The sequence below is a fragment of the Apodemus sylvaticus genome, chromosome 6 (genome assembly GCF_947179515.1).
Source record: "Apodemus sylvaticus chromosome 6, mApoSyl1.1, whole genome shotgun sequence".
Lineage (NCBI taxonomy): Eukaryota > Metazoa > Chordata > Mammalia > Rodentia > Muridae > Apodemus > Apodemus sylvaticus.
In genome coordinates, this window is record NC_067477.1 from 68747651 (window position 1) to 68774858 (window position 27208).

Genomic DNA, 27208 nt, shown 5'->3' on the forward strand with positions numbered 1-27208 from the left:
AACTTGTTGGTTTCAACTCAAATAAGAATCAAAGGGAAATAAATTCCATCAAATCAGCTCCCCCCCATACAACCTATTTTTTTCCTTAGCAAGAAATAAAAACAAACAAAACCCCAAATAGACAGAGAGCATGTTAAATATTTCTCCTTCTCCTTCTTTTACTCTGAAGTGTTACTGAAATTGCAAAAATCAGCCTCAGTTAGACTGAGTAAGGACAAAAGAATCTCAAAAATGGCAGTATGTTCTTAAACTGTTCTTCAAATCAGTCTGAGTTGTCCAGAAGTCCCCTTTTAATAGGGCTTTACTGACCCATTAAATTGAAAGTGAGGCTATGTTTGTTAGTTGGGAGGTAAAAAACTTTTAAGTCCTGCAGCAAATGTTAATGAGGGCTTTGTCTTAACTAACCAAGGAGACTGACTGTAGCAACGGACTCCAGACCAGGACAGAACACATTTTCTTTTCCAAAATCCAGCCCGGGAGCTGCATTTTGTATGAAGACATTATAGATTAATAAATGATAGCACCATGGTTTTAGAAATTAAGTTAATGTTTCAGTAATTAACACTTAGTCCAACTTTTTTTTTTTTTTTAAAAAACAAAACATTCTAGTCACAGGCCAGAAATTAAGTTTAAGAACCCAAATTATTTTTATGTGCAAGTAAGAAAATCTTAAAATCTTAATCATAAAAAGAATTAAATTCTGCATAAAATTCTAAAATACTATTCCCCTATTTTCAAAGGAATTAGGAACAGGAAAAAAAAAAACACCACCCACCCCATTTCATTTGACTTAGTCAAACAGGGCACAATTGTTTAAGCGTGTCTCTTTCCATCTTGATCATATCAAGATCTTTAGGAAGAAAACCCAATGGTTGTCACTTGAGAAATCTCTTGACCACAAGACTGAGTATTCTATGGCAGAGGCATATACACATTAAAGACACCTTAATAAAGATGCAAAGGAAAGCCAAACAACCCAACACACATCTTAGAAGACAAAATGGCAGGCAACCGGTCATCTGACCCTCTGAAGGCAAAAAATAAACATGTCTTTACAAGAAAGAATAAGTCCAATGAAAGAAAGACAGGGGGTGGAATGGGGCCACCGTGTTGCGAGAAGACGCTGACCAGCTCGAATTCAAAGTGCTAGAACGAAAGGTCTAAACGAAAATGACGATGCCTCCTGAGTGGGGCCCGCTCAGTCCTCCTTGCGCTCCAGAGTCTGTGCCGCGTGGATACCATTACTGTAGACCGGGAAGGGCAGCGTGGAGAAGAGTCCCTCAGCCGTGGTGAACACGTTGCCACCTGGCATCTGTGTGAGGCTAGCCGCGCTCACGGCGCCGCCAAATGGTCCTGACATGTTGAGTCGGTGGACGTGGTGGTAGAGCATCTCCATGGGCGTCTTGGGGTCGAGGCCAAAACCTGGGCTGTTAACGTCCACGAAGTTAACAGCATGCGCGTTGGGTAGCAGGTTGCCCTGCATGGCCAGGGTCACCTCAGCGGGTGCGTAGCGGATGGTGCCCGTGGTGTAGACCCTCTGTGCGGCTGTGCTGGTGGCTGCCAGGGTCCCGGTCACCCGGTGCACCAGCGGAAGCACGACGTTGCCCGCTTGCAACCTCTGTAGGGCCTCCAGGTCCCCAGTGTACAGCAAGGAGTTGGATGCACCAGGGCCACCCCCGCCACTCCCCGCCCCGCCCCCGGGGTGCTTGTCCCGCGGGGACGCCGAGAGCGGGGGCGACAGAGGATCAGAGGCCACCGGGGCTGTGCCGCTGAACTGAGTCTTGCGGCCAGCTGTGCCATCGGCGCCAGGTGGGGTGAGGACCGAGTCGGGAATGGCCACGTGCAGCGATCCCCCTCCTCCGCTGCCACCTCCCTGGCTCTGCGGGGACGGGAAGTGCTCAGAGGTGGGGGGCTTGGTCATGCTGTACGGGGACTCGTTCCTAGAGATCTCCCGGTTGGGCGGGTAGTTCCAGATGCTGCTGTCGTTGTCGAAGTTGATGGGCTCCGCGATCTCTGTCTTGATCTTGAGCACCGAGGCGCTGTGCGGAGACGACAGCAGGCGAGGAGGCTCCACCAGACCCGCGTCCAGGCCTGGGCTGGACGCGCTGGACAGGCGCCGGCGACTGGCGCTGCCGCCCTTCTGCCGTTTCCGCCGCCGCTTGCGCTTCTGGTGCTTGCTGGACGCCTGTGCGCCTGTCTCGTTTGCACTGTCTGAGTCCTTGGCACTGTCCGACGTGAGGGACTCGCAGGGCTGCAGCCGCAGGTCCGCCTCGCTCTCCACGTAGCGCTCCACTTTGATCTGCATGGGGCCCAGCGTGCCGAAGCCATCCTCGGCCGCCTTGGGGTGCTCAAAGTCCGAGTGCTCGAAGCTATCGTCGCTGTCACGGCTGTCCGGGTTGCTGGAGCTGTGGCCATCGTCATTGCAAGTCATGTCGTTGTCGCACGCGCTGCCTGACTTCTTGCGGTCAGGCTCCGGATCTTCGCTGTTCTCGGACTGATTGCCCTTCTCGTCGGACTTGGAGTTCTCATTGTCCTCTGTGTGAGGCCCGCGTGGCAGGGGGCGTGAGGGAAGAGAGAAGACACCTGTTAGCAGAACCAGCACAGCAGGAGCGCAGTGACAAACAGCTCAGGCTTGGCTGAAGTTTAGCCAAAGGGGCGGGTCATAGCACAGCAGCACCCACCCCTCCGGGAGGTCTTCCACAAACAAAGCCCCACATTTAGTACCAATGCAGACCCGCCCCCCCCCCCCCCGCCCCCAGGTTCTGCCCTGCCCTGGCCTGTGAACAGGTAATTCTTAGCACAGTCAAGTGTAGGAAGTCCTGCGGACACCTACACGGAGTCCAGGGAGTCAGATTAACCTGGAATATAGTTTTAGGGACATAAGAGATAAGATGACGGAATATCACGTGACTGTTAAGAGAGGTGCTTTGGTGAGAATCTATTCATTATTGAAAACCATGCTCTATATCTGTGGTTGGATTTTTTTTTTTTTTTTTGATTCACTGTGTTTTTATCTGCATTTGTCTCTTTCTTCAACTATAAGCTCACAATAGTATGGGGTTTTGTTGACTACTATGTAAGCAAAAGGCAGAGACTATTCTAGAACTTCAGCAGGGTTTGGGGGTGGGAGGGGATGATGACAAAACTTCACATTTTACTGACCAGGAAGGCAAGCTTCATCACGAAGTGTTGAAACACAGCCTCTACACCCCAAGCTGTGGTTGGCGTTCACAACCCTGTAATTCAGGGGCTCTGAAGGCCGATGGAGCGATAATCTAGTCACTTGCCTCATTTGAGGGAGAACAGATTTTCCCCAGCAGTCAGTCTCATGAGATCTAGAGGGATGTTGGTTTCTATGGCTTTGCCATAACAGTTGTGAGCAGCAAACTGGATTAGAACCCTGGGCGAATCCTGTACCGACTCTGGCCTTCATTTCCCCGTTAGGCAGCTGTGCAGCTGTAATGGAGAGTCCAGTTCTCTGCTTACTGTGTCTCTGGGAGGGGACTGGGAATGGAAGGAAGACCAACCTCCTCGTGGCTCCTGGACTCGCACTTCTTATCACTCAGGAAGTTTACTCCCTCAGATAACCAGAAATGGGAGACTATGGACTTGCTGTAGACACTTCCAGAAATAAAACCTAACGGTCTAGCAGCCGAGCAACTATTTTACTCTATTAGTATTGTATCACTATAAGAGTTGTTTACTGGGGTAGAGGGTCTAGAATAACTTCTGCAATTTGTTTGTGGATAGTATGGAGTAGTGACCAAGACATAAAAGCCTCTAGCCTGTGGGCTTAGAGTCTCCTTTAGAGGCTCCTTCCCAGCTTGGTGGGGCCTCTGTGGGGCTGGCAGAGCTGTTCCTGGCACTTGCTTCCAGCTGTGAAGCTATAGTATGAATAATAATAGTAATAGACTAGGAATAGTATCCTATTCCTTCTATAAGGACGGGAGGGCTAATATTAAGTGATTACTTACTCTTTCCTGTGTATTTATGTAAATGATGCATACATATCTGCCACAAGATATGTACACATAATATATATTACACATAACACACATAATATACATGTAATATATACTATATAATCTCTCTATATAATATATAATAAATATATAATATATAATATATAATATATAATATATAATATATAATAAATATATAATATATAATATATAATATATAATATATAATATATAATATATAATATATAATATATAATATATAATATAATCTCCATATAATATATAATATATAATCTCCATATTATGTATATATACAGATTAGTGTGTTTTGAGATAATTAGTCAGGAAAGATCTTGTTACAGGATTTGGCTTGCTGCTAGGCCTGTAACTGTGGCCCGATGACTGCTTCCCATCCCTCGAGTTCAGACCAGTATGCCTTAGCTATAGAGCATGGAGAAGTAGTACCTGTAATACCTGAGGTGTCTTTAGAGTCTGACTCCGAGTCGGATGTCTCTGAGGATTCTGAAGCTTTCTCTGGCAAATGTGGGAGTTGCGCAATGTCCATAGGCGTGTCCTTGTACTCGGGATTACTGTGGGAAGGAAGGCGCCTGTTATCAGGAGCAGGGGAGGGGCATTCATTCATCATCTCCTGAACTTCCTTGCCCTCCACTTTTGGGGTGGAGGAAGTTTAGAGGACTAAACGGGAAATCCTTTCTCAGCTGCTCACAGAACTCCGCAGAAGCCTGGATTGTGTGCGCCAGGGTACAGGTGCACCCTGCCACAATGATTGAATACCCAAATGCTGCAGGAAAGCCACTAAAAAGCTTTTAAATAATCAGGTACCACTGGGGGCCAGAGGACCATGCCGCTTGGCTCGCCTCCTGGCGTAACACCTGGGGGCTGGGCCAATGAGAGGAAATCTCGGAGATTCATTCCCACACCACCTGGTGTGTCCTGCCTTCTCTTGTGCTCCTAATGAGTTCACTGCCTCAGTACCCTTGCCTTGGCCCCTTGATGCAACTTCTCAGCTGTTCAGATTGCTCCGAAGCTGTGGGGGTGGGGGGGGGTGGCAGGCCCTCGGTGCCTAACGATCTGTCAGATGCACAGGTGCATCTTGGGATGCACGGCTCCTGAACTGTCAGCATGCCCATTACAATCACAGTTTCGTCTGCTCATGTGGTGCACACCTGTGGCTTGTTAGCTGGGAGTCTGATTGCACTGGGAGAGGCCCAGTGTGAGAGGGGCCCTAACAGAATGGATCTAACCCCATGTACGCAAATGTGCTTAATGTTTGTTCTGTTTTTAATTTAGAAACGAGCCTTTTCTGGAAATGAAATGCTTGGTCAGTTTGAGCTAGCCATCTTCTAGAAAAGCCCATCTCAGCCTGCCAGATTTATGAGCAACAGAGCCTTCTGTAATCTAAAGGCAGGAGAAAAGCATCTTGCCTCCAAATGGGCAATGCCTCTTCTATCTTGTATGTGACTGGCCAAGGCCGTGACAGCACATGATTAGGGACTCATTTGCTACTGAATCCCCATATTAAGAAGTCACTACTCTAAAATTGCAGACTTCCCTGGGAGGGTTAATTCACTAAGATGGATTATCAGGCATTTACTCCTTAGTGTGAATTAGCTTTAACAGCAACAGCTTTCTCTAGATAATCAGATGAGACTAATGGTAGGAAGGCAGACTTGGCTCTTTGAGTCCCTGAGTACTCTGAGGTTAGTATTTCTAGTAAGCGCTGCCAGGGAATGGGATGAAGACTGAGGGCAGAGATTCCTGAACGGCAGAGGCCGAGCATAGAGTGGGCCCAGATGTGAGGCGTTGCTTGAGTAAGAATAAGCCTTTTCGGCTAGGAAGGTGGGAATAAAAAGCCAACTTAGGAGTTTGTCTTGTGCCAAGGAATGCTTTTCTCACTAGATTTCCAGCCTGCAGGGTGGCGCCTATGAGGGACTGACTGGCTTGTGAGCTTCCTCGGGTCTCAACCCACGGACCTCAGCTTCCTGTAGTCATGCTACTATGGGGTGAGGGTGGGGGCGGGCTCCAAGATCTGTGTCTCCAACTCACTGTTATTATTGATCACAGGGTAGGTCTTAAGGTCATCTGTGAAAGATCTACCACAGTTGAGGCCAAGGTGTGGAAGCCCGAAGACTGGCCTTTGATAGCCAGACTGCTTTCTTCCTATCCATAAGGAATTTGATGAGCTACATTTACCAAATGCTTGTGGGCTGTTATTTTTCAGCTCAGGGGTAGATTAATAATGTTGGTCCAAATTCGTCTCTTAATCCTTGCTATCTCTGCCATCGCAGGCAGAGTGGGAAGTCATGTGATAGTCTAAAGGACTCTCGTAGAAAGCACACAGTGACCAATAAATAGATAAATAAATAAACACACAAATAAATACCATTGTGCATTTCTCAAGAAAATATACAATAACCAGAAAATAAATCCCACAGAACGTGAGTAACAAATGTAGATGCCTTCAGAGCCCTATCGTGTACCAACGTGGTAGACACGCCACCTAACCTATAGCCAATGCTGACTGCTGTTTAATTCTTCATAGTGACACCACCACGTTTGCCCAGCAAAAGAGCCTCCGTGTCTAGTATCTTGCTCTATTTTCTGTTTGTCACAGGTGCTTTGATAGCTTTGTGTAGTAGCGGTAGTGGCTGCTTTATGAAGGGACTTAAACAGATTCCTTGATGTCAGAGCCTGCAGGAAAAGATCGCAACCAAGGGGGACCATGCGGTCCTCATGAAAATCAGCCCTCGGAGAGAGCCACATTAAACACACACCCTTTTACAGAGAGAAATGATATAGAGCAGAAGAGGTCGAAAAAGGAAGCAAGAAAGCAGATAGATGAAAACCCTTGGAAGTGGCGTCCATTAAGGCCCTCTCTGGAGCAATGATCATTAGTGTCTGATTGATATGGTGCAGAAAGCAAACACATTCATGCCTTCAAGTCATCACCAAAGTGTGCGAGACACTGAAGGGCCAGTGTGCCGATGAGCCGTGCTTGTTAACATCTCAGCGCCATTTGGCTGTCTCTAAGAAAAATGGGACTCAGGTAGCCTTTGTCGAAATTATCAGCCAAAGGGCACCAACTTCCATTCATTAGCTCTACTGGAAGTTTTTCTATTCAGAGCACATGTGGTTTGGTGCCTTTAGGACAACAGAGGCCATAGAGTGGAGTTACGGTGGTGGGAGGTAGCCATGCCAAGTGCTGTGACAGCTCTGTGACAAGACCAGTAGAGAACTTTCCTGAAGGCTTGCCCTCGAACCCAAGCCATCCAGGCTGTTGGCTTCAGTCACTTTACTGCTTGTTGGAATTTCAAAGTAGAACAGACATCGGGAAAGGGAAGCAAAGGTGCCTTGTACCAACATTTAGGAAGCAGTAGAGTTTGGACTGCTGTGGATACAAATTTTAAGAATGTTAAACTTGACTAAAAGCCCAGATCAACAGGAAAAGAAGTTACGATCATTATCATCATTATTATTTTAATTACACGGAGACTGTCAGTACTCTGGCAAAGTGGTTCATCTTGCTTACCAAAATTTGAGTTCCCAAAGAACAAAACACTGTGCAGAAGGTTGAGGGGATCAAAACGGTGGATTGCGGAGGAAGCAAAGGTCCTTGCTATTGCCCTCTGGCTCTGTTTGCTCCCCAGGGACTGGAGTGCAAGGACAAAGGCAGGCAGGGGCATAAGGAGATGCTTTCTAGGATGCAGCAGCATCAGGCAAACATCTCAGGGTGGAACTTGTCCTAGGGAAGGAGAGCAGCTCTGGGGACAGGGCTGCCCAAAGATTGCCAACCAAGATTTAGTGGGCTTTGATCATCTCCCGTTTCTTTGAATCTTGCAGGAAGTAGAGCAGCCTGCCGGTCTATGTCCCTGTCCGAAGGCAGTACTCACGACCTGTCAGCTATTAACCACTGTGCATGCAGTTTATAACTGAGAGAGAACATAACAGAAAAGGTACCTAAGGAGATAGTTCACCCAGATGATGTTCTTCTCATTCGCATTCTTCGCGTTGATAGCTATGGTGGCACTAGACTGTATCCAGATGTAGCCTCCGTTCTTCTGCATCCAGCGATAGTACTTGGTCACACACTGACCCTTGTTCAGCACTGGGGTAGGGTAAAGGGAGATAAAACAAAACAGATAATTGTAATATTAAGATGGGCAGTAATATTAAGATGGGCATAGAACGGTTTTCATTTCTGCCCAACCTGAGACCAAAGCTTGGGGAACCCGACGGATGCCTGAGTTAAGATGCCATCAGCACAAATGAAATCAACATCTCACTGGAGCAGCAGCTGCTCAGCTAGGGTTCCTGGCATCTGTAGTGAGACTGTATTCCCTTCTGGACAGCCGTGGTGAAGAAGGAAGAAGAAAAGGGCTACTAATCTTTTTGGCTCAGAGCACACTTAATGTGGTGTGGCTATTGTCGCTGGGTTTAACATCAGATGGCAAGAAAGGCAAATCTCTGTCTGATTTATGCATAGCTCCGAGTTGCCCTCCGTGAGATTCTGGATATCTGAATGGTTCTGAAGATGCCTCGCCCCCGCCCCTCCCCCCCCCCCCCCCCCCCCGTTTGATCATTTCCCTTCAGCCTGAGCAATATCAACCCGTGTCCTTAGCCATCCGTTCCTTTTGATCTTGTCTTACAGAATTTATAGTCCTTGGATGAAGTAAATTTACATTGGTCAGCCAGGGTAAATTGTGGTGAGACAGCTGAAGGTTGGAACAAAAATATATCCCTGGGTTGAGTCAGAGAGAGACACTGGCCTAAGAGAGGCACAGCACTGGCTTGACTTGAGCCGTGCAGAGTGACAGCTCCAGCCGGACTCTGAAATATGGCACAAAATGAAGGAACAAGTAAAAACAATCAGTAATGTGAACCGGTGCCTTTAAATACCCACTGTAAGAAAGCTTTAAAATGCAGATGTTTAAAAACGATAGTCTAACCAGAATCTTGCCAAGTTGAAGTAGATTTGATTTGTATCTGAGTTCTCCTGAGCTAGTAAAAAGGGAAATGGTAGTAAATCATCTCCTAAATAAACGGCTATGGATGCAGAGAGTATGCAGGAAAGGCTCGGCTTTAGGACTTGAGACCACCGCTCTCACCCCCCCCGCCCCAAGCTCACCAGCCTGCCAGCCACTAGAGGGCAGTGCGCACTCGTCTACATGACCCACTTTTGGCATGTCCTTGTCTCCGTCTGCTAAAATGAAAAACCTCTAACTGCTGTAATAAATTTGGCTAAATTAGCTGCTAAATGGTTATCTCAAGTAATATGTATTTGCATTAATCATCTTGCTCTAAACCAGAACAAGCCAGAGTCCTAAAGACGTAGTAAATTCATATTGTCCATTTAATTACGGCTAATAAGTGCTTCATATACAATAGTTTCATGAAGTACATTTTGATTTTTTGGGGGGGGGTGTGTGGATGGGGAAAGGGAGTCACTTTGGAAAAGAGCAACATTCCAGGCCGTTGAAACTCTTCCTTCCTCTGAAAGTGGTCACAAATCAAAGATTCTGAGTCTATGAGCAGACAGACTTTCATGCTTTTCTCTCATTCCCCCCCCACTTTTTCTCTCACAATATGCTAAATGGATGGTTGTAAAATCTAATAATTATGTCTTTACTGTTGCTTGAAAAACGCCCTGATGAATGCTTCACACAGGGACAAGTTTTGTTCTGAAGCAACCACACAATGCAGGGCGTCGGACTGCCACCTTCCCTCTGTGGTCGGCCTCCACAGGTAGCTCTGTGAGCTCCTTTTGTTGGCAACAGTAAGTTCTGCCATCCTGCATGCACTGCTTCCCAGGTTACACAACTCCTAGCTGAAGCAGAAAGCAGTGAGGTGCCAGGTGTGCCACACGGCTCGCTCTCCTGTTCATGGCAGTGGCATGCAACACGGAGTGCTTTTATTCAGAGCTTCTCAGCCTGAGTGACCTGAGGACAGTGGCTTGTGCAAGTCTGCAGAGGAAATCACCACACTCCAATCTAGTTGGTGACAGAGTTCTATGTGCTTTGTAAGCAGAATAAAGGATAATTCCTAACGGTTTTAGTAATTTTAACAAAGATGAAAAGGCAAAACAAAACAAAAAACCCTTTTGCAGAATCATATGAAAAAAAAATTGAATTGTCACGTTAGGCTGTGGGGATTCTGGACGAGAGCAGAACCCAGAACAGACAACAAACAACAGAAAACACCAACTCCAGAATATAGAGCACTGAAAGGGTTAAGTTGAAGAAACAAATAAGATGAAGTTAGAATGTAAAGAATCAACAGAAAGATCACTCCACCCTCCATACATTCTCTTCCTTAAAACACCAACCTCCCTGACAGATTTCAGATAAACATCCTTTCTAATACAAAGAGCTGATGCAATGCCATCTTTAGATGATGAGGGAGGATGGCATGGTCTGCTTAAAGGGCATTTGCTGCGAAGATAAATACAGATTTATTAGGGTCCATGAATACATTAATTCAGTCTTTCATTACATCCAGGTCCAGGGATGCCTAGCCAAGAAGACATCCCTGAATGACAAGGAGGTAGACAGGTGAGTTCTGATGTGAAGAGGAGGCCAGGAGGAACTGAACAGCAAGGATTTCTTCCTCCTGGAGTCAGAGCACTGTGGCTGTTCCTGGCTCACTGGTGAATACCACAGGGTTCAGAGCTCATGGTGCACAGCTGAAGGCAAGAGGTCTCTGGGTCATAATTGTTCCCTGGACTTGTCTTTAACAGACTTTGCCAGGGTCACCATCTTCACACGGGCTTTAGCGATGACTCACGGGCTGGTGTTTTCGGAATGAGACTTCCGTGTACTATTGGAATCCGCAGAGATGACAAGATAGTAGTTCCAGGAGAGAATGAAATGTTGACCAAAACATTACCCAAGTTTGTTTTTGTTTCCAAGTTCACATAACAGAAGTTCCCAGGATGCCTTCTTTTATACTGAATCAGGAATATGTTTTGCTCATAACTTCTCACAGAATATAAATGTATAACTTTGGGATGAAGCTTATTTCTTGAAAAAAAAATCATCCTAGCAAATCATTTGGATCATTCCAGCTGTGCCAAAGGCAGGATCTGACAGCTTTTCCTGAGCTCATGTGGCCCTAATCAGCTCAAGAAGAAAAGCCATGTTGGTGCCAGTTTGAAAGAGATTTTTAGTGTGTAATAAATTAGAGAACTTGAAAAATACAAAAAGAAAAAAGAAAACCAACCCTTTTTGGATTCTCTGTTATCTAGTAGCTGCTGCTGTTGTTTTTGAGTTGTGGGTCTGAATAGTAGGGAGAAATGAGGGAATATTTAGGTCAGCCTTCTTCACAAAATCCTTTTTGTGGAGAAAACCAGAAATAAGTACAACATACCTTAGTTGATATGGCAGTCCTAAAAAATAGCCAATGAGCCCCAGAGTATGTTCAAACACACACACACATACCCCAAGAAGGAAGTACAGGGAGAGGAATTACACATGATAATTGTTTTTCCCTGTGGCGTCTGAGATGTGGGTTGGGCCCTGCTGACACATGATCTGGCACCAGCTTTGTGGCTTGTTCTAATGTGTGCATTCTACTCTCAAGATTCCTGGGCTGGTTGCCTTGTGTGCCCCAGTTCAACGGAACTGACCGATCACATCCAAACATCTTTACAATTCTGTCTCTTAAGGGTCTGCAGTTGAGGTATTAGTTTTTATTTAAAGCTCTCCGAGAGTTTCAATGGCTTTTTCTTAGATTTTTACAAGACATCCATGAAGACACAGGGAGGAGAAATAGGTTTACCCAGGTTTACTTGAATGATCCAGGCACTATTTTCTTCTTTTTGACTTCTAGTCTAGGGGAGTATCAGTAGCCATTGGTGGCTAATGCTCTGAGGACCCCTCCCCCCTCCCACTGAAGCCACCAGACCCACTGTGTCCCTGAAGGGCAGATCTGACCTTACATTTGTGTGAAGAACACAGTTTTTGTGTTCTCCTGGTTGAGATCTGCCCACCTAGCAAGTAAAGTACCACCATTGAGGGTCTGTTTGGCTTTTAGTCAAACACTACCCAATGCCCTATCGGGCAGGGAATGGCAAATAATGTACCCAAAAGCCAACTGTGAAGGGATTACATTTTAAATGATGTGACCTTTGATAGTCACCCCTCCCCCAATGAAAGATGGGGTGATAAGCTTTATTGAGCATCCTTTTAAAATGCCACTTGATCTCTTGACTCAAGACTATAGGCAAGAATGTTCTGTTTGTAAATAATACTCACTTTACCCCCAAGCCCCACAAACCTTGTTGTGTTGCCTTGGGGCATACCGTGTCCCTGCATACAGTTCCCACCCGAAGGAGTCACATTTCCTTGGGAAAACTTTGTCCACAGACAGACAGTGACTGAAAGGATACAAAAGAAGCCAGTGTCTGCAGCAGGGACAGCCTTCTGCTATCTGGACATATCAGTACAAATTTGCCTTTAGAAATATGAAGAGGAAGAACAAAAAGAGGGGGCTAATGTGGTGTCTTCCTATTGGGCTGTTCCTCAAAACCAAGCCAGGGTCTTAATAGTGAGGTAGTTGTGTCCTGTGGAGAGGCAAGCAGTGCAGTGTAGTCTGAAGAGATGAACACAAATCAAAGCAGTCACCTGGCACAGTGCCTCCCAGGAGGACATTCAGAGGTTTGCATATGGAAGACATTCAGAGGTTTGCATATGCATTAAAAAACTGCAATGCTTGGTGTATCCAGGTAAGTATAGAATAACTAGGAAATGGTAAGCTCATCGGACAGGCCACACTTCACATTCACAGTGTTGAACAAAGAGCTTCCTATCGGTGTGCAATAGGAGGACACATCTGCAGAATGCTTACCCCCCACTGAGCTACCTCCATCAGTAGCTGTGGAGCGGAGAGGCTGGTGCCTTTTGCTAGGGATTCAAAAATGATTTTCAAACACATTGAGGTGGCGTGTGAGAGTATGTGTGTGTGTGTGTGTGTGTGTGTGTTTAAGTAACGATGTGTGTGCTAAAATCATGCTTTCTACTTAATACCACAGTTGGGTGCTTAGCTGTGGCCACTGGTTTTCTTTCTACATTCACAAAACTGGCAGATGAAACATGAAAAAGAATACTGACTCTTTAATCTCTGCTTCTTCACCTAAGGCCCAAGGCAGGCTGACAGGGAAACTTCATTCTGGAAACAGACTTTTTGAAAAAAAAAAATTCTGGATTACTTTTTTTCTCTGCTTTTGAAAACTGTAGACTACTGAAGAAGGGACCTATCGCAAGCCTAAGAGAACAAATTTCATTACCTAAAAAGTTATAGTCCTTGATGCTTACAGGAAGGTCATTGTTAAGATCCACAGTGGAGACAGCATTGGAGCCGGAGACTGTGCTAAGTGCTTTATTTACTTGTGTTGAAGACAGTGCTTGGTTTAGAACCACTCAGAGGATCAGCTGACACTCTGATGCCAGGCACACTTTCCTATAGATTTTGCAATTAGTGAGCTAGATATATCTTTGATGGCAAGCATCCACGAACTGGTCTCCCCTCCTTCTTCTTTAAAATCTATGTGCTGAGCAATATTTGGTAAAGTTGGATGAGAGTTGATATTTAGTGAGAGTTCCAAGCTTAAAGACAAGGACCTGCAGATGTTCTGTGAATGACTATGCATCAGATATGGATTCCCTCTTGCACACTAATGACAGACTCTGCCTGAGCCACTGTCTGTGGTTTACAACCTCAGAAGAGGTTTTGTCCTCTTGCCCTGCCGATTGATAGATCTTTATTAACTGCTAATATTGAATCATGCAGAAAACTTTTCATTGATTTGGGACATGTCAATTTGTTCGGCTTAAAAAATAAATTTCCTTCTTCTTCATGATGATGTACTGAATCGAGTCCAAGCCTTTTAAAACCTGATGGCATTGGTGTGGTCTTCTCAGAAAGACACAATCAAAGGATGGTGGCACAAGTGACCCCTGAGATCTTAGAGCTTATTTTTAAAAGTTTATATGTATGGGTGTTTTTTTTCTTGCACATATGTATGTGCACCACATGCATGTCTGGTGTCTGTGGATCCACCTGGGTTTGGAGTTACAGACAGCTCATTGTGATCCATCAGGTGGTTGCTGGGAATTGAATGCTGGACCTCTGGAAGAGCAGTAAGTGTTACTAACCACTGAACTGCTTCTACGGTCCTCAGAGTTTTTTCAAGATATTTTTAGTTCAACTAGGGAGTTTTATTACTACTCATTCCTGCCCCTTCCAATGTAAAATAGTGAGATCTGGTGTTTTCCTAGCTTCTATACCTTTCTTTTTTGAAAAGATTTGTTATATAAAGGAAAAGTACTAAAGTCTCTAGAATGGCACCAAGAAAGGATTCTGGCTCAGAATGAAGGAAATTGTAGGTTTTCTCCAATCACTTAGGAAGATTTTTTTGAGTGCCTACTGTGGTAGGAGATTATGGTAAGCAAAGTCTGTCCATGGGCCTGCTCACTGGTCTCCTTGAGGAGTCTCGTGTGTGCAGAGTGATTGAAATGTTTTCTTCATTCTTCACCAGGATTTCTCTCCAGTTGCCTTTGAGTGGAGGGTCTCACTTCCATTTATGAGTTTATAATGGTTACAAGTACCTGGGAACTGGCATGGTACATCTGCTAAGGGGCAAGGAGGCTGACGTAGGCTGAGGGAAGCCCTTAAAAAGTTAGAAGAGAGGTTCAGAGACTGATGGAGAGTAAGAGAGGCAGAAGGGATGAAGTGGGCCTGGCTATCCTCAGTGGACGTACATGTAACAAGGTATGTTTTAGTTGATATGCCCCCCACAAAACTCAGTGAAGCCAGACAGGATCTGGGCATTGATTGGGAATGGTGAGTCAACCTCACAGCCACAGCCAAACTCTTCCTTGTATACTAGCCACATACGTGAAGTAAATTCTATGCTGCTCAGCTGAGCCTAGGAACACCTTAAAGGACCTTTTGTAATATGCAGAATGGATTTTTTAAAAGGAACATATAAAGATAAGTCACAAAAAAAATCAAGAATAGATGATATAATAGAAAAGTAATGGGGTTGATCCTATTAGGCTAGTTGGCTTAGGTGAAATGGGTGATTTAGAAGTATTGATTTTTTTTTTGGATCATGTTTTGTAAAAGCTGCTTTTGAAAGGACTATTTTTGATGTTCTTGTATTAAAAAACACATAACAAAAGCAGCAGCTACTACTTGAACTGGCAACCAGGGACGGGAGTCCACTGGAGAGTTGAATTTATCAGTCAAATCAAAGTTGTAGCTAGCTCTCTGGGGAAAGCGATTTTTTATTCCATGTTTCCCAACACTTCTCTGCTTCTGGAATGCCCTTGATACACCCCCGTATCTCCTGCCATCTTGGCTCCTTACCATCCTTTTTCTAGGGCTGGGCCTTGTCTACCCCTTCTGGCGCTTCTTTTCCATCTTTCCTTTGGATGCCCCCACCTCTGGGATCTCTGAATTTTATTCTTAAATCTTAATAGTCTTCATTGTATGTTATATATTCAGAGTTGGATGTCTCATGCTATCTTCCCCACCAGTACGTAAGTTCCCTGAATAGCTTATTTTTAAATTTCCTAGTAATATTACAAGGTGTCCTGTATGGTAAAAGTAGTCAGAAATGTTACATGGAGGTAAACAAGGAAAATATCCCTACTCTTATTCACACATGTAATAAAGTATTCATAGGAAAATATTACCCTGGGGAGAAACATCAGAGATTTCCTTTTCATCCCTAGAGCTAGATATAGTTATTTTTAATACAGTGTGTGTGCATGTGAGTATACCATGAATGCAAGATGCCTGCATAGGTCCCTGAAACTGGAGTTGTAGATGGGTTAGCTACCCTGTGGGTGCTGGAAACTAATCCCAGGTCCTCTGCAAAAGTAGCAAATGTTTTTTTATTACCGAGTCATCTCTCTAGTCCTAGTTTATATCATTTTTTAAAAAGTCAAGTTTATCGGATAATTACACACTCCTTTCATTTGAACATTGATTGAGATACCCTCAATCAATGTGCTTACATGCCACTATCATCAACAAAATCACTCCAACTCTAGAGGAAAAGGAACTTGAGCTGATTAGTTGGTTTGTATTTGCTCCTTATAAAATAGTTCTTCCTAGCTGCCAGTGTGGTCAGCACTGCTCCGTCTTCACTGTGAAGGGAGTTGGCAAGCGATCGTGGACTTACAAACCCTGGACTCTGATTCAGTGCATTTGGCACTGGCCTGAGGTGTTGCGTGTCTGCAGGCTCCTTGCACATGTCCACACTGCTCCGGAGCAGGCTGACAAGCGGGACAAGCACTCGACTGGTGAGCAGACTGCTTGCTTGCTATGGACTTGAAAAGCCCAACCCAGCACTTGCCCCAAGAAGAAAGATACAAAATACGAAGCCTAATCCATTCCTGCCTAGAAACCCGGTGCTTTCATGCAGGCCTGTGACAGTCTCTGCAGCTAAGGAACAGACAACGATGGAGACTGACTTGGCTTCTGGAAGGGAGGCAGCTGTGATAGCTATTCAATGTATTTTCTTCCATGGGAATTTTCATATTCATAAGGGAGAAGAGAAAAAAAAATCACTTACTTTGGGAAAAAGTCCAGGCAATGGCCAGGTTGTAGCAAAATCCCAGAAGACCCAGCCCAGAGGAAGCACCGAGATCAGAAAACAGCAGAGAGCCCCTGGTGCAATCTGTCTTTGGCCCACCCATCAAACTTTATTCCTTCCTGTCTTCCCTCACTCACAGCTCCCTTTCCTGTGAGCTATGGCTGCATACCCAAATCAACAATTAAATTCCCCCTTTGTTTGTGTGGCAGATGACAAATGCATGGAGGACATCTTGTGTTGCCTAGGCAGGCAGGGCACTTACTTTGATTGATGTTCAGTTGTAGAAAAAAATGAGCTGGGAAGGAATTACAATGGAGGGCCTGCAGACTGGAAGGGGATATACTAATTAGTCCTGCATTAAGCAGTCTGCTTGCATTTGGCGATGAGACGCCTTCAGGAGGGAAGTGTAGGGGTTATTGATGCAAAACAGCATGGAATGCATTATGCCAGGTAGCTGTAGAGTCATGTTGCTAAAAAATGTATTAAGAAGCAAGCAGTATGGCTACCGTGTATTGCTTGAACACTCGGCCTTAAGTATAGCGGGTCAGCCATGCTTTTTATTTCCACTTGGTCCTGTGGGCAACAGGGCAGGCCTTCTGTTTCTCTAGAAAGTCATTTGGAGTTTTTGTCATCCTGGAGGGGAGGCAGCCACTGTCTGTAGCTCATGCTTCTTTTCTTTGAATCCCACTGCAGAGTCGTGTCACTGGTAGAACACAATGTCACAAGGTGAAATAAAGACACGACACGTCTCTTTTTAAGGTTTTAGAGAACTGTTGACCTGACCTAGGAAGAACCCCAGGAGCTGGACCAATACAGCAGCTCAGACTGTAGGTGAAGGCTTCATTAGTAGGAATAAAGACAAATGCATGGATTTGGCTTTGCAGCCCGGGGTTTAGGCTCTAGGCAGACAGAGGGTTTTGTGCTGAAGCATCTTATAATTCAAGGGTGACCCAGATGCTCTTAGGTAGCTGGAACATGTGATCTAGGGGACAGGAATGGCCATCTCTAGGTCACTGTCTCCTGAGCAATGGAAGACTAGAGGGCAGTGGAGAGAGAAAGGTCCCCAAATAATCACTACCATATGCAGTTTAAAATTCAAACCTTGAAATGGTGATTTAGCCAATTTGACCTGAAGAACCAATGAAACTAGGCTTAATGAAAAGAAGTCACAGAGGTCTTTTGTCACAGTGGGAAATAAACAGACTTGAAACTCCCTTGACTTTAGAACCATGGTCACTAGGGAGACTGAACATGAACTCCTGGTAATCCTCCTGCCTTAGCCTCTCCACAGGGATGACAGATGTGAGCCACCAAGCCCTACTAACTATGTGACATTGTAGGTGGAGATCTATCTCGCTAACACCAGGCATCTTGAACTTGCCCAGTGGGAGGCAGGAGGTCTTGTGTTCTCAGTGTCTTTCAGAGTCATGTGATCCTAGTGCAGCTGAGATTTCTCCTTACTTTTCTGATTCTAGGGATGAGTTCATTTATGGATTTACAGACAGACACCTATGCTGAGAAGAGATGCCAGTGATAAAGGTAGGATTTCTAGTCCTCAAAGATGTCTGAGCCCCCTTTTCTTTAAGTCTTATCTATGACTGGGAGCACAAGACAGATATCAGAATATCTGAAGTATGATCAGATGTCTAAAACCCACCTTTCACAGACAGAACCAGGAACTGTGCCAATAGCTCTAGGAAGAAAAACTAAATAGTTAATGTGGTTTATTTTTTAACCACCCCTTTGTTTTAGAATTCTATCTTATTCTTGAACTGAATCTATGTCACTGTGACCTTCTCCTGCCAGGAAGGCACAGTTAAGGCCTCCTTCAGTAATAGCCTAGGGCTTTGGACAAGCAAGATGCTGTGCTGGCTCCTTGCCTTTCTTCCAGTGTTTACACAACCAAGACTTATTACATGCTCTGTCATTTTGTTACTGGGGCTGGCTTTGGTCTGAGAATTAGGTAAACATCAGACATTCCATCACACAATTTCAAACTCAATCTTACTTTATAATGATGTTAATGTTTATTGTACCAAGTGGGATGCATTTGTATATTTCAGCATCTTATTTCAGTCACAGAATGCAAAACCTGACATTGGAATCAGCTTGGTGTGTGTGTGTGTGTGTGTGTGTATGTGTGTGTGACAGAGAGAGGGCGGGAGAGAGGGAGGGAGGGAGGGAAGGAGGGAGAGAGAGAGAGAGAGAGAGAGAGAGAGAGAGAGAGAGAGAGAGAGAGAGAGAAAGAGAGAGAGAGAATATTAAGTCCTACAAGAACACTGGAATTTCAATCTGATTAGGATCAAAATTCTGCAGGATCAAAACAGTCCTTTTCTTCCCCCTACAGTTTGACTAATTGTGCATTACTTGACATTGTGAGGTTACTCCACAGCATGATAGCCAAACATGTGAAGTGTATTTTACTGTGCAGAATTATCAGCCCATTCTGTTTGTTTTTCATGTGTTTAAGGTTATTAAAAGAACTCAAAATGAGAAGGCATGTGTATGCGTTAAAAGTATGAACTCAATCATTGTTAGTAGGCTAACTCATAAAGCAGTAGCCAGTATGTCAATATCAGGTAATGAAAAAAAAAATCACAGAATGTGAAAGCATACTGTCTTTGTTTATTGTCTGGCAATTTAGCAGAAGAATCAGGAGAACCACATAGCGGTAGATGGTAGTGTAGTTTATTTTCTAGTACTTTTACATTAGTCTGGCTACTGAAAATAAGACAAGAGTTGCTGGGAAAAAGAGATGACATCAAGCACATTTGTTAGGGACTGTTGCCTCTGGGAAGAAGTGTGCTGCATGGCCTCAGCTGCTCAGCAATGGTGTTTCTTCAAGTTATATGTCAACATGTTTTTCAGATAAGGCCCAAGGATGACAATGCTCCTTTACAATCAGCACCAGGTTGCTGAATTTAGACCTTAATTAAGGCTCCCAAATGAGAAATCACTCCCTGCTCCAGCCCCCCCCCCCCATACCCCATCTTCTCAACCCTGTCTCCCCTCTTTCCTGCTAACATGGGGTGGGGTGGAGTAGTGTCTTGAAAACAATATGTCTATTTGAAAAGTCTTTACCTCTGGCCTGTGGCATTCCAGAAATATATCCATTGGTCTCTTCAGAGATCTGTATTTTTTTACATTTTTTCCCCCCAAATTCCCAGCAACAAAGAACCTGATGTTTCTACTCAGGAAACAACATCATTTTCCTCCCCAATTAATTGAAGAGCCATCTGCTTCTGTGATACACAACACCCATTCATTCTTAGCAACAAGTGTGTTCCCCGACTCCCCGGGGAGTGATAGCAAGGCACGTTCCTAGCGTTGGGAGTAGACTGTGCTAGAGAGCATCCTGCATTCAGGCTGTGCCAGAGACACAGATGTACAGAATCTGACACTGAGCTTCATTCCATATCAGTATTGCTAATGTAGAGTTAAGAAGACAGAAACGGTGTTGATCGCAGAGAGACCTGGGTTAACTCAGTCTCCATCAGACTTTGAAAAGCTGAGTTGAGACTGAAGAACTCATTGCAAAGGGCTAGATATCTGGGGTGCAGCTCTTCTTATCTGAAAGAAGAAGAGACAAAGACCACCATCCTGGCCTATGGGACATAAAGCCCTCACCTTGAACTGGACTATTTCATTGGTAGCTTCTGAACTATGTAGAGCTTTCAGGGAATGTCGCTGGTACAGCTCATCTTTCAGCAAGGCTGTAGGATGGCCATATGCTTGCTTGGAAGAGGGAACGTTCACCAGGCCACAGCTTCCTGGGCCTTTGTTGTGCAGCAGCAGACTGGGGGGTGGGGGGACTCTGAGAGAAACTTGCTTGCTGAGTCTGCATGTGAGTTGTTGCTTAGACTCAACCAGTGTGCAGCTGCTCCTCCGACTCCCATTCTACAGAAGATCTCAGTCTAATCTGAGGCCAGGATCCCAGAGCAAGCCTCAGAGTGAAGACCAGCCCCTTATTTCTAGAGGCTGGAAGCTGGAGGCGCCTCTGTAGGAGCTTCTCTAGGAAGAGACTGCTATCGACAGTGATGCTCATGTACTGTGTTCTGCTCCTGCCTCCCAGGGCTTTGCCCTTACCTAATTTTTGTGGTTCGGCAAGCAGGCATTTTTTATGAGGCTCTGGACTATTTGAACTTGTCTTCTCCCATCCATAGTTTGGAACTGAAACCACAAATTTCAAAGTGGAAATTGTTGTCTAGGAAATGAAAGGGTCAAGGAGGAGTTTAAGACAGATGATCTCTCTGTCTACTTGCTGGGAGTGAAAGCAAAGGCAAACACACAATTCTAGAAGGGTGCCTGGAGATCCCACAATGCCTCTGGGCCTAGTGTTCAGCTTTCAACATAATACCCAATGCCAGTTGAAATTATTTAATCTCACTTTCTCTCACTGAGTGACAGTTGTTTCAGATATAGACAAGAGACATGAAGGGGTAAGTCAGCACTGAGTCCCATGAGGTCAGGGACAGCAGACAAGTGATACTTCCCGACAGCGGTACTTACAGTCCAGGTGGCTGTGTCTGATGCCTTCCACATCTTCGGCATGGATGAAGTGGTAGCATCTTTTCCCTACGATGTCTACAGGGGTCAGATCCATGTAATCACTAATCCTACAGGGAGAACAATAGAGACTGGGACTCAGAGAGGAGCAGACTAGAGAGACCGTGAACTAATGTGTGACGCTGATCTAGCAACATCCCATCATGCCAAGTACCTGTGAGCATGAGGCATTTTTGAGCAAATGCTGTCAGGAGAGAATATTATTTCTGTGGTGTATAACAACATTTTTATTAAATTTTGGATATGTTGCTAGATCAAGCAATTGTATTTAAGTAATTAGGTAGGTTTGTCCTTGGCATCCGAATGCACATTTGGACAACGTAATTCCATGAAATTATTGAGGAACTGTAACAATGCAAGATACTCATTACAGGACAAGATAATTCAAGGTTACATAATAAAATAAAAACATGTTACGTTGATACCAAGTGATTAGAGACACCTTTCATTTAAGCAGATTGGTCTTCTGTTGGGTATTTCCATGAAAAAGGGATTCAGCTGCTTCTTGGCACGAAGTCCAAATTGGCATTTCGAGGGATATAATTTAAATGCTGAGACATGCAGATGCCTAGGGGTGTTATCTTTTTTAGTCTCAGTCATTTGGGAGCTCAGCTTTCACTCCTGGCTCTTTTAACTGGCACTTTGTGGTTGATTCTACACAGAAAGTTGAAAACCACTTCGGTAGCTCTTCTGGGCCTGCACCTGACAGTAAGTATGTCCCAGTGCCCATAGCTGACTGTCCAGTGTCCTCAGGCAGGACACAGAAATACAGAACCCAAACTATACAACACATAGGGAAATCAGCCTTGTTTATATAGATATGGATAAAATGCTTATTGTCCTTTATATCATTCATTTTGGTTGGTAAAAAGATAGGTTTTGTTTAACTTATTCTATTGTCCCCTTTAGAAATTACTTGTGACACAGGATCTATTCAAATGTGAAGCTAATATTTGGAAATGCTACCTTTAAAAGACACGGGATTAATGTTGGAGGACTGTGCTTGATTCACAAGGCAGGGGTCTAACAAGGACTGGTAGTACAAAACCATGATGGGGTTAGTAGGGCGTGGTGGCATACGCTTGTTACCCCAGCACCTGGGAGGCAGAGGCAGGAGGATCTCTGTGAGTTCCAAGGCAGCCACAGCCATGTAGTGAGATACTGTCTTAAAAAAAAAAAATCCAAAACAACAACAAAAACAAACAAACAAGAGCTGAGGGGTATGATTAAAATATACTACTCAATGAGGTAAGTGAATTTCTCACTGTTTAGTGATTGAAATAATCATTTTGGCCAAACTAGAATTCTTAATGAGAGAAGATTCCTTAGGGAAATGAAAAGCAGTTCTCAGAGCCTTTGTGGTACAAAACAGATTGGTGAGATCAGTGGTTTTGTTTGTTGCCTTGTTTCCCAAGTACAAACATCCACTAGAAGCTAGATGTTAAAAGACCCTCCTTGGTATCTGTGAAATCGCCAGCTCCTGAAAGCATTAGATGTTAGCTTTGCCCTGGGTCATGCTGAAGACCGCAGAAGACTTGCCAAGGAGCAAGCTTACTTTTAGTTAACAATTCCCTAACTTAATAATAAACCGCAGGAAAAGGCCTGGCTATTCTTTTGGGGAGGCATTGTCTTTTATTTGAATGAACACCTTAAAAAAAATTTCAGGATCACGCCCTTTAGGAGCCACAGTCTGCTGTGGGGAATAGGACCACTTCGGCATTAAAGAAGTTCTTAATAACCCACAGAGCTAAGCGTGGCAGGCCAGACAGCAGCCATCCTTCCTGTTCCTCAGTGCCCTCGCCTGTAAGTCACCTCAGGGCTTCGTGAGGAGGGTCAGGGTGGAGTGACATTAGCAGTGTCTGGAGCTTGGTACATGGCAGCTTTTCTGTAAACCAAACAAGCCTTTAATAAAGGACATTTCCAGATTGCTGTCATCTTCATTTGGGAAAGAATGATGCATGTATTAGTTGGTGGAGTGTTTTTGGAGGGTAGGGTTGGGGAAGAAAAAAGTTAAGAGTAGGTCCCAGAGAATAATCTCGATTGCTGGACTAGGACATTGAAAACTAGTGGCACTGGGACTGGAAAACCATTGGAAATTCGGAACAGGTTTTTGGAAGGTGTGGTGATTGTGGGGCCGAACCCAGCCTGAGGCTTTGCTCTCCTTTCTGTCCCTCCATTGGTTTCCTCCACTGTCCTGCAGCCTACTTAGAGACTAAAGGGCTTTGCAAATGCTAATTGTGTTCTTCCATTGTGAGTACACATGGAAAGTTCCTCTCGAGGAGGTTATTCTGACTGGTTTCAGTGGAATAGTGGTCACCATTCACCATGACCACTAAAGAACAATTGGAGAATGGGAGACCTCACAGGAGATTGCTAAGCCAGGGGCTGTGTCTCTTCTTCAAATCAAGGCTTGCCCAGGCTGACAGGAGCGGGAGCAAGTGCTTACCTACAGAGCAGGCTGACCTGAGACCATAGGATGATGACTAGAAACACGCGGCCAAAGTCAGAGGCTGCTGTTAGTAGACAACTACTCCTGCCAATCCTTCCGGCTGGCAGGAAGGCCTTTCCTGGCCTCCTAGTCCTCTCCAGAACACCGGTGACACACCCAAGTGTACGGTCACGGTAATGAAGACTTTATAAATGCCAAATCTCTTGAGCAGATTTAGATGTAATAATTGGATAATAAAGATAAGTACATGATACTGTCTGTACTACTGAGCCTCAGAACTAAGATAAAATTCTCCCAGCCAATGCCTGGCTGGAAATAGGAGACCATTCCCAAAGTGATCTCTTTAGTAGCACTTCCCAGTGGACTGGGTGGATGCAGGCGCTTTTGGCCTTCCTCTTGGCTAGGTTCTGCAGAGGTTAATTACCTAAGTCACTTGACCATTCTGCTCTCCAGTTTCCCCTGTGAAGGCATTCACGGGGCCCAGGGGACATATATTGCCTTTAAACCTGACAATCTATGGCCGGAAAGTGTCTTCCCGCAACTGTCTCAGTAATGCTCCTTGCAGCACCGCACCAGGAGATGGACGGCTTTGCCATGCTGCGTTCCCAAGACTGATATAGAGGCAGCCCCTCCTCCCCCCCCCCCCTGCATCCGGATTCCCTCTTCACATCAGTCAGATGGGCTGGTGACTTCCAGGTGAGAGGTCTGTAAGGTGCACCATCTTCGATCTCTGTCCCTTGCTTTGTGCTTAATGGAAAAAGTGAACTTTCAAACCATAGGCCAAAATGTCCCTTTTGTAAATGCTCAGTCTTGGGAACGAACTGCCAACTCATTTCTAGGATGAGTCATCTTTTTTTAATTTATAAAAGAAAAATCCTCAGGATGACAAAGTTGTATTTAATAGTGTTGCCAATTCCTTTTGCAGCAGCAGATTTCCTCCGGGGGCCTCAGATTCTCATTCGTCCTATGCTAAATGTCTGCGAGGACACTGCCCGACAGGATGCCAGGCCCTTGAATTAGTGGGAAGCAGGTCACCCAGAGGCACAGGGGATGCCTTTCAGTGCATCGTTTTGCCAATAATGCCCCATCCCTGCTCTGTACTTGGGTCCTCAGCCAAAATGGGCTTTCTTTATAGCGGATGGATGTCTGGGTATCCCAATTCATTCAATTGTTGTCCCAAATGTAAATCAGGGAAGCAATGTACATTTTAAATAAAAAGCATGTTTGGTGTCAGTCCAAGCAGCCATTAAAAACAAGATCAGGATTTATAATGAGTCTCACTGGGGAAGTAAAATCAGGCAGCCAAAACCAAACCTTCACCAACGGGCAGTGTGCAATGGGCAAATGAACAGGGAAACAAAGTACCTATTTTCACAGTAAATGATATTGAGGTCCATGTTTACTCGAGTGACGAACATATGGCAGTCAATCCTGACTTCATTGATTGTAGGGGGAGGCAAGGCGTGAGCCACAACCACGAGCCCCATGATTTGGCTGGGGACGGTCCTCCCGTGGGACAGCGACACTCTGAGGCGAAGCCGGCCTGTTATGTGAATCACCTGAAAAAAAAATTAAGTACAGGACACCAGTCAGATGTACATCCCAGAGGTACAGGTTATTTCTTCTTAGGGATCAACCAACATTCGGTTGTATCTTCTACAGTCATAACGGCTGTCCCCATACATGCGTCCATGTACTCACGGAGAAGCACAGAGAACATATTCTATGATACTTTTTCAGGCAGTGGTGTTACAGTGCTGTTTGGTTTTTAAGGACCCCGCCTCTTCCACATTTATAGAAAATTCATTATCAGATCCCATGAATAAGAGGCTGAGCACTGAGCGAGCGGCAGAAGGACATGTTTGAATTATTAGCCTTGTTAGTAAAAGATGTCCTTCTCTTTCCGATTCTGTAGTGAGAGAGATTACATGGCCACCTGCTTCCTGGAAGCTGTGGCTTGGAGATTTCCCGTATTCAGAACATTCAGTCGTTGTTACCAAAGTCTGAATAACAGGCTCAGAGCTATGACATGAACGTGACAAACGGTTCTCATTGGGCAGTACGAGGTTAATCAGTGACTGATTGCAGCACGCTTGGCATTTTGGCCTGTGATGCTTTCCTTGCGCTCACACTGAGTCAGGAAGATGGACAGAATTTTTGTGGCATCTCAGAGGTACCTGCCTAGGGACTCCAGGGGCAGTATTGGTCGGAATTGTTTAGTTTATGAGCCAAAGTATACATAACACCCAGAATCATCACAGGAGAAGCACGGGTTCAGCTTCTAGAAATGATGCATTAGACAAACAAAACCATAAATGGGTGGAATGTGCTCTGAGAAGACAGAAACGGGGTGTGTCTATCAGGGCTTGGAAAAGTGTTCATATACGTATATACGTGTACGTGTATGTGCATGTGTGTGTAAACTCTTGCTTCGTTCTGGAGCCCCTGTTGTTCTGTGTGGATCACAGCAACAGGGCCCAGCAGGAGCCTCCTGTGGTTCAGTCTACAAGAGGCCCTGCTCAGTGGCTGAGTTCCTGAGTCCCCATCTGCTTTGCTCTCCTGACCTATCTTGGAGGATCACTGCTCCACCTAGCAAGATGCCACGTTCGCTCCCTTGTCATGAGGAAGCAAAGTGAGGAGTCAGCCTCCCTCGCCTCTCCTTGCTTCCCTTGCCTCCCCTCGCCTCTCCGGAGCAATACCATCTGGAGTCTGCTCTCCTTCCCTGGGGCTTGGCCAGCGGATGCCTTTTCCATTTTATTTTTTGCTTCTCTTAAGTTATTCTGTTTTCCAAAAGCAATGCACACTCCTGTCAGTCAGGAAGAGGGATCAAAGCTTCCGGGGCTGCCCTTCAGAGTCCTGGCTCTTGTAAATAATACGTCTAACCCTGTCACCCTTCACATGAGCGCCCAGAGCCGAGGAGTGGGAAACACCAGCCAGGAGAAGTATTTAGGTTATTTCAGCAGCGGCTTTTCGACCACCCACATTTGAAGTTGAGTAAATTCATACTTAATGCACCTCTGCTTTAAGCTTTGGTCAGATGAGCTACTTTATGAATATTTGAAACCATTCCTGGAGGCAAGGGTGCTAAAACACCATCAGAGACACACATTTTTTTCTTTTCTGCAAGACCTCATTAACTAATAAAGAAATAGCTAAAAGAAACAGGATTAACTTCACAGGAGGGATGTAGCAGTCCCATCCTCCTCCCAGCGAGGCTTACATAGATGCTCATTTATCATGATCTGTGCTGTTTTATCAGGAAACTCAGCTTCTTAGAAACTCAGAGATCTATAAATGCTCAGAAAAACACACACCCAGAAATGATATACCAAATAATCCCTGCTTGGAATTCCGCTCTAAAGCAATTTCAAGGCATTGGGGGCAGATATGGGTTAGGAACTCCTGTGTCGGATCCAAGCTTGACTCTGGCCATTGTGATATTGAAAGACAGACAAAGCAGCATCCAGTTAGGTCTAGACTTGCAAAGTTTCCTGAATCTGTTACCCAAGGCAAGGTACTCAGCCTCTTGTGTCTCATTTTTCCCCCCTGTGAAATAGGGAAAACAGTGACTATCCCACTGTGACATCCAGAAAACCAAGGATGGCATTGACA

The 27208-nt window shown here is 45.0% G+C and overlaps 1 protein-coding gene across 1 annotated transcript in view; it reads right to left on the minus strand.

Annotated features, from left to right (window-relative positions):
• Positions 1-545: 545 nt before the first annotated feature.
• Npas3 (neuronal PAS domain protein 3) overlaps positions 546-27208 on the minus strand; it is a 573957-nt gene continuing 547294 nt past the window's right edge. Inside the window, exons 7-11 of the mRNA XM_052186732.1 lie at positions 24962-25155; positions 21091-21197; positions 7941-8088; positions 4437-4552; positions 546-2535 (exon numbers count right to left, since the gene is read on the minus strand). Of these exons, the coding sequence (XP_052042692.1) occupies positions 1199-2535; positions 4437-4552; positions 7941-8088; positions 21091-21197; positions 24962-25155 (1902 nt within the window). The 3' untranslated portion in view covers positions 546-1198. The remainder of the gene's footprint in view (positions 2536-4436; positions 4553-7940; positions 8089-21090; positions 21198-24961; positions 25156-27208) is intronic.